The 7,555-nt window shown below is 40.6% G+C and overlaps 1 protein-coding gene across 1 annotated transcript; it reads left to right on the plus strand.

Moving 5' to 3' along the window:
- Nucleotides 1-344: 344 nt before the first annotated feature.
- LOC145390256 (caspase-2-like) lies at nucleotides 345-6,221 on the plus strand. The gene is made up of 4 exons (XM_080265242.1): nucleotides 345-378; nucleotides 1,605-2,711; nucleotides 3,184-3,345; nucleotides 6,013-6,221. Exons 1-4 carry the CDS (start codon nucleotides 345-347, stop codon nucleotides 6,219-6,221), a joined length of 1,512 nt encoding a protein of 503 aa, XP_080121368.1.
- Nucleotides 6,222-7,555: the final 1,334 nt, after the last annotated feature.

The following is a 7,555-nucleotide window of genomic DNA, read 5'->3' on the forward strand; positions in this document are numbered from 1 at the left end:
GAGCTCTTTGAATATTGCTTCACCAATCTCAGAATTCCAGTTATTTTTATTATCATTATTATTATTATTATTATTATTATTATTATTATTATTATTATTACTACTACTACTACTACTACTACTACTACTACCACCACCGCTATTACTATTGCTACTAGAATATTGGTCCACATTATTATTTATATACATGTGATTAGTCCTTGAACCATCTGGAATAACCAGAGTCAACATAACACAACAGCAAAAGAGGGACGGACACAACATGAACTGGCGACATTCAATTCAAATTTCTGTGATGAGATACATAAAGCATCTTGGTCTTTTAATCATCCTTACTTTGAATCATGCCGTTAATACCACCCAGATTTGATGCTCATGGTGTTTCACTAAAAATTTTATAGTCTGCTGCCTATAAATATCAGTTACCCAGTTATGTTTAATTACTGTAATCATGCTGGGAGGATTTTACAGTAATTTGATACGACTGATAAGAGACGGTTGATTAATCGTGGGGACTGAGTCAACACCCAGTTATCACCTGATATGAGTTAGGATATTACGATCACAGGTGTGTTGGGCACGTTTTGTCTTGTTATCATTGCCTCAATAATAATGCTACACGTTAATATCTAACGATTATTAACGCCTTAATCTGATTTTTTTTCCTTATTACCTCCTGATGATTATATTTAGCTTAGGGGAAAATTTTCGAAGTAAAGATGTCAGACATAGGATTTACTATTCCTTTCAGAAATGCTCTTCCACGAAATGAATAAAACTGACCGGGAGAAACAAGAATAACTCACTACACCAAAAGCATTAACCTTTCAAGCCAATGACGTACTTTTAATCTTGGTATCTACAAGCGGGGCTAAGATGCTAATGAATGTGCTTGTGTGGATGAGTAAATTGGGAGTGTGTCGTCCTGTCTCGGCTACCTCCCTTTCATTAGGGGGAGCAGCCTAGGTATATAGATAGATGCATAGATCTACAAGCGACATTATTCATCTTGTTTAGAATGTTTAAACTGAAGGCATTAAATTATAGGCTTAGCCAACACGTTCACTATTTGGGTTGCATGAAATCACTGAAGAAAGTCGTCTGGGGATAGAAAGAATAAAATGAAAATTTCATCATCGTGCTGAAGGGATTAAGAAATCCAAGGTCCTAACACCAGGCAAGATGTGGTTACTGCTGTATTTCCGAATCAACCTCACTTGCTTTCGTCCATCCTCTCATTATCTCTGTTGTTAATGCTGACCGTCAAAAAAAAAAAAATGCATATGTTTCGCCCTTTTCTTTACGTCAGTTTATTGGGAAGGAACGCTCCTCAGTATATGGGTTATTTTTGCAATGAGCAATACTGGGATAATCCTTCCAAGACCAGTATTACTTTTGAGTAACTTGTTATAAGCCTATACTTATAGCCTGAATCTTCTCAAATATCTATTCTGCGAAAGCTAGCAATTTCGACAGAAAAAACAGTATTATTTTTAAATAAAATATTATAAGCTTATAAAAGCTGCTATAGTTAACTAATCCGGACTTGATTATAACAAATGACAAGTAAGGAAACACAGACAAACATTCTTTTACTTTGACAGGTGATGGAAATGTCACTGGGAGGGTGGGACGACGGTGGTCAGGAGTGTCTCATGGGAAGCTGGCCACACTACTCTTCCTGCTCGACAATGGCGACAAGACAACTGGCGGAACAGAACGATGTCAGGATATAAACACCGCTGGAGTTACGGCAGCAAGGGATGCCCTGGAGGCTGTATTACGTCACCCCCGCCACAGTTTTCGCCCAGTGGCGGAGGAGCTGCAGCGTCGACACTCCACCCTGCTGAACTGCACATTCTTTAGGCTGCAGCCAGGTACCACAGCAGCAAACATGGATGTCAGGAAAGAGGATGAGGCCCTGCTAACGATGGTGCAAGCTTGCCGCAGCCTAGGAGTGGACTGCCACGATCTACGTCAAAAGGCTGCCAAAGTTCAGGTAAAACTAGGACTGACAAATCAAGAAGTAGACGGCAGCTTCTTCATCTATGCTGAGAACTTGCGATTGAGCAGGCTGTGTGTTGACCTCACGCCATTGCAAGTTTTGCATATGGTGAGGGAGGCTGGCAAGGTAGCAGAGGCAGGTCTGCATATCAAGCCTGAAAACCTCACTGCCACGGAAGGGCTCAAGGAAGTTCTCTTCTTTTATCTAATAAGACAGCTGGAGCTCAGTAATCAGCTAAATCGCATTTACACTGATCGGCTTGAGGTGCTACTGGAAAAAGTCGGAATGAAAGACTGGGCGGTATCCCTCAGCCAGTATCCAGCCGAAAGCCGACCTGCTGGTCACTGTGTCGTATTCTGTGTCAGGACCGAACGGAGTGGTTCACAAGGCGAAATTGCCAAAGTACGGCGAGTGTTTGAACATTGCCTAGGTTACACTCTGACTGTAGAGGAGGATCCAACCCAGGCCACCCTGTGGGATACTTTGAACAGACTGCAGCGACCAAAGTACCGGTTCTACGACTGCCTGGTGGTATGGTTCATGGCCCACGGTACTCATGACACGCTAAAGTTGGCAGACGGAACACAGTGCCAGAGACGGGTTATCATTGATAGCTTTTCTAGACTTGACAGCTTCAGGAAAAAGCCAAAAATCTTCTTCATGGCCTCGTGTCAAGGCCGCAACACCATCTCCATTAGACATAAAAGTAAGTTACACATAGTTGTCAGTATACTGTAACCTCCCGTATTGCAAATGGTAAATGAGTGGCGTTGTACCGGTGATGTGACAGAGGGTTGAGTGGAGATACATAATTCAGGGCTTAATCTTCCTTCTCTGGTAAGTTATCAGTTCTGCATGCATTCTGAAGCATATTTTTATATCAAGTGCTTGCCCTGTGCAGCAGAACCTAGAATTTCGAAGGTCTGAATGATAGATTAATGGATGTTTATGTAGGACACATATCATTTGGCAATGTACTGATAATTCTCCTGCTTTTGTGCCTTCCTATTCCAATTCCTGTATCTTTCCCACCCTTGTAACAGTAGATAAGAGGGTTAAGATGCTGATGATGTGTGAGTTACACTGGGTTATAATAAACAGTTATAGAGTTTATCGAGGTTAAATACTAGACTCAAATTGTTTTCGTAGTTCTGAAGAGCATGTATCTGTGACTACAGGAGGAATACCAGTGACGGTGGACGGTGTATCTGAGGGTTTTACTGGGTTTTCTGTGCTGCCTGAGCGTTGCCGCAACATCACCGCAGTGTCGTATCAGATGGACCGCCTCGTTGCCAGCGCCACTCTCCCACACCACTACGCTTTCAGGCTGAAGGACGGAGGTTGGTTTTGTCACACCGTGTGAGAAAACTGGGATACTAAATGGGAACGTTTTACACACACACACACACACACACACACACACACACACACACACACACACACACACACACACACACACACACACACACACCAGATATACAAATAGCAGAAAAAGTAATACAGGAGGAGTTACGTAGATTAGACAGAGGAAAAGCAAGTGGTCCTGATGAAATTTCATGTTGGGTATTACGAGAATGTGCAAAGGAGTTATGTAAACCATTATTATTAATTTTCAAGAAATCCTTGAGTCAAGGTAAACTACCAGATATTTGGAAAAAAGCAAATATTGTCCCCTTATTCAAGAAAGGAAATAGATAAAATCCACTCAACTACCGACCAGTATCACTGACCAGTGTTGTAAGCAAGGTATTAGAAAAACTTATAAGGAAAGCTTGGGTAAATCATCTAGAAGAACACAGTATGATAACAGAAAGACGGTTTGGTTTCAGAAAAGGAAAATCATGTGTTACTGATCTGTTAAGCTACTATGACAGAGTAACAAACACAATACAGGAAAGGGAAGGATGGGTGGACAGTATCTATTTAGATTTCAAGAAAGCTTTTGACACAGTACCACACCAAAGACTTTTATGGAAACTGTACCATCAAGGAGGAATTCGAGGCAAACTGTTTTGTTGGATGCAAGACTTTCTCATAAAAGAGAAATGAGGACAGTACTAAGAGGAAACTACTCATCATGGAAAGAAGTGACTAGTGGAGTACCACAGGGTTCAGTGCTGGCACCAATCATGTTTTTAGTGTATATAAATGATATAAACAGTAACACTGGAAATGAGAGCTATCTGAATATGTTTGCAGATGATGCAAAAATACAAAGGAGAATTACTAACACAGACTCTTGTAAAGAGCTACAAGAAGAATTAAATAAACTTCATGAATGGAGTAGTACATGGCAAATGGAATTCATTGTGGACAAGTGTCATGTAATCAAGTTTGGTAAAAGTGGAAAAAGACCTGATTGGGATTATAAGTTAGGAAATAAAACCCTATATACATCAGAAAGAGAGAAAGACCTAGGTGTGATTATCAATAACAGACTATCTCCGGCTGACCACATCAGCGAGAAGGTACGGAACATGTATACACTGCTTGCAAATATGAGAATAGCATTCACATACATAAATGAAGACATGCTAAGAAGGATAATAACATCATTCATTAGACCAACCCTGGAATATGCATCAGTAGTCTGGAGTCCTCATCTCAAAAAGCACACAGACAAGATTGAAAAAGTTCAAAGGGCCGCTACAAGATGGATACCAAGCTTAAGGGACCTAAGCTACGAAGAAAGACTAAATAAACTGAATCTACCAACACTACAGGAGAGAAGGAAAAGAGGTGACATGATAATGCTATATAAATGCATATCAGGAAAGGAGAAAATAGACATAAATGATTACTTAACATATGGAGAAGCATCAGCAAGAGGACACTGCAAAAAACTGCATAAGAAGAGAGGTGATAAAGACGTAAGGAAATTCAGTTTCCCAAACAGAGCAATTGATCAATGGAATGCACTACCGAATGAAATAGTGTGTGCCAAAACAATTCACAAATTTAAGGATATGTACGATAAATATGGTTTAAGACACGGGACAGTACGAGCTTGACTCATTCCTGTAAAGATACAATTAGGTAAGAACAATTAGGTAAGAACACACACACACACACACACACACACACACACACACACACACACACACACAACACAACACAACACAACACAACACAACACAACACACACACACACACACACACACACACACACACACACACACACACACACACACACAACACAACACAACACAACACACACACACACACACACACACACACACACACACACACACACACACACACTTTGTGTAACACGCAATGCTGGAGCCTCCTATCTTGAACTTCAATACAGCCTATATTTTTAGTATGCTAGCTAGTCACATCCTTTCCTTCAAGGGGTACATGGCTATAACATTTGGCAAATCCACACATTAGTGACACTGTGATCAGTAAATCGAAGGATGCTCACCTAAGCTGGATTGTTCTGATTACTATGCACTGACTCAGTGAATGCAATATTTCCTACATCAGGGAATTGTTCCTTTTGTCGAGAATCTTATTTAGTGCTATTAGTTGATTTGCCTACGTCCATGCCTTAGTTATAACTACTGCTTCTGTAAACACGGGTACTTATGAACTGGCATACTGTACATAATGCCAAAGTATTAAAATAATTATATACCTGAGCTAAACTGGTTGCATTGTTGCAAAAACTTACATGAATTGTATCAGTATTTTGGCACAATTTTTAGCAAATCAGAACCACCAGACTTCTGAACTTAACATTTTTAGTATACCTGTAGCACGGCAGTAACAAGAAAGACAGTGATCTCTCCACAGAGTAACCTATTTTTATTTATTTATTTTAGGTACCGGTATATATTAACACAAGAAAATTACTATTGGTTCAGATCTTAATTAGCCAGTGTTCTCTAGGTGTGAAGAATACAGCAGTTTCCTTTGTTACTTTTTAATGCAGTATATTTTGGCAAGGGCACAAACCTCTTCTTCATGAATTATACAAGGTTTACCAAAAGTATACTTTTCAGGTTCAGTGTATGTGGACACGGTATGCAGACTCCTGGAAGAGCACCCTGGACACAACCTGACGATGGTGCTGGAGCGAGTGTGCAACAAGATACATCAGATTCTCTTCTCCTGCAGCGAGAAATTTGAGGGGGAGGCCAAACAGGCGTGCTATTATGAGACCACCTTCCAGAAAACTTTTATCGTCCCAGCTCATGTGAAGGATCAGTAGAAGTCCGAAACCTCCTCTGTCTCTCCTTGAACCACGCATCATAGAGACGGCCTTGATCATACAGTCTACCTCAATGCTCATCATAGTTCATCTACTGGGCAGCCGTAATCACAAATATAGCAAAACAGACTGACACCGTCACTACTTATTTATGTTAGTATGCATTATCACTGAACTGTCTACTGCAGATATATAACACTTTTACTTTATGGAGTAAAGTACATAGAGAGTGAGAGACTGACGAGGAGAGTGTATGTGAGTGAGGTGGGGGGAGAGAGGGGGAGGGGGAGGCCAAGGATGAGATGGAGGGATGGAGTGGAGAGGTATATGAGAGAGGGGTGTGAGCTGGGAGCTGAGCAGTGAAATGGCGAGGGACAGGGCAACTTGGAGGCGATTTGTTTGTGGTCATCCCTTACGGGATTAAGTAATCTGGCAATAGATAGATAGATAGATAAATAGACTTTATGGAACAAAGTATTTTTTATCCTGTGGGTAAGATGACTCCAGCCAGATCTTGTGGCGAAGTATCTAATGGACTAAACTAGATATGATACTGAGTGCTCATCTGATGTTTCTACAACTCCACTGTATATGCTGCCAAAAACATCATCACCATGTTTGCGTGTCTATAATCCTCTTCTGAGAGTGACAAGAGTATCTCTCCTCAGCTTGATCCTCACTCCTCCTTGACTGACTTAGTCCAAGCACCAGGAAGTCTATTACATACAGAGCTGAATAACTTAGTATTGGATCAACAGGGCAGGAATGAGATTTTTTTTTTTTTTTTTTACGGCAGCATAGTAACATTCATTGTCTGGTCTTCCAGACAAATGGATTTTAACCACTTCACTTCAGTGACATACTTAGTTTTATTGCTACCACCAGACTATTTTTAACAGCTTTGGGAAGACTCGTAGAACTGAAGGAGTTAGATATAGCATTAATTATCCCTTCCACTATTCGAGGTCTCACCTAAGTTGGCTAAGATTGCCTATATAGTAGTAGCAAAAGTAAAATAAATTGTCATAGGACTGAACGGATTAGTATGATGGTGACCTGCCAGTCTACTTCCCAGTTTATCAAAAGGATGCCTGCTGTGGATATTTTCACTCCATGGCTGAACCCAAAACTAACTCCGCCCTCTGCATGTAGCGGCTACCCACAGGCCGAGATACTGTATCAGTAACCTCCTCTGTCCGGCAACATACTTTTTACTCTGTTATTCTATTCATGCCATCTCTGTATAATTGCATTCATCTTTAAATTAGAATTTTCGCACTGGAGCGGTTAGATATAGCCTTCATAAACACTTTCAAGTCGATAAATCTCTAAGC

Source organism: Coenobita brevimanus, chromosome 14 (assembly GCF_032717465.1).
Source record: "Coenobita brevimanus isolate Jiangsu-jjx chromosome 14, ASM3271746v2, whole genome shotgun sequence".
In the NCBI taxonomy this organism is placed as follows: Eukaryota; Metazoa; Arthropoda; class Malacostraca; order Decapoda; family Coenobitidae; genus Coenobita; species Coenobita brevimanus.

Bases quoted from the DNA above. Each gene is read 5' to 3' on its own strand.
- LOC145390256 (XM_080265242.1), top strand. From the start codon at position 345: ATGCCGTTAATACCACCCAGATTTGATGCTCATG. The intron at 379-1,604 runs GTGTTTCACTAA...TTACTTTGACAG, and splicing joins ACCCAGATTTGATGCTCATG to GTGATGGAAATGTCACTGGG. The intron at 2,712-3,183 runs GTAAGTTACACA...CTGTGACTACAG, and splicing joins CATCTCCATTAGACATAAAA to GAGGAATACCAGTGACGGTG.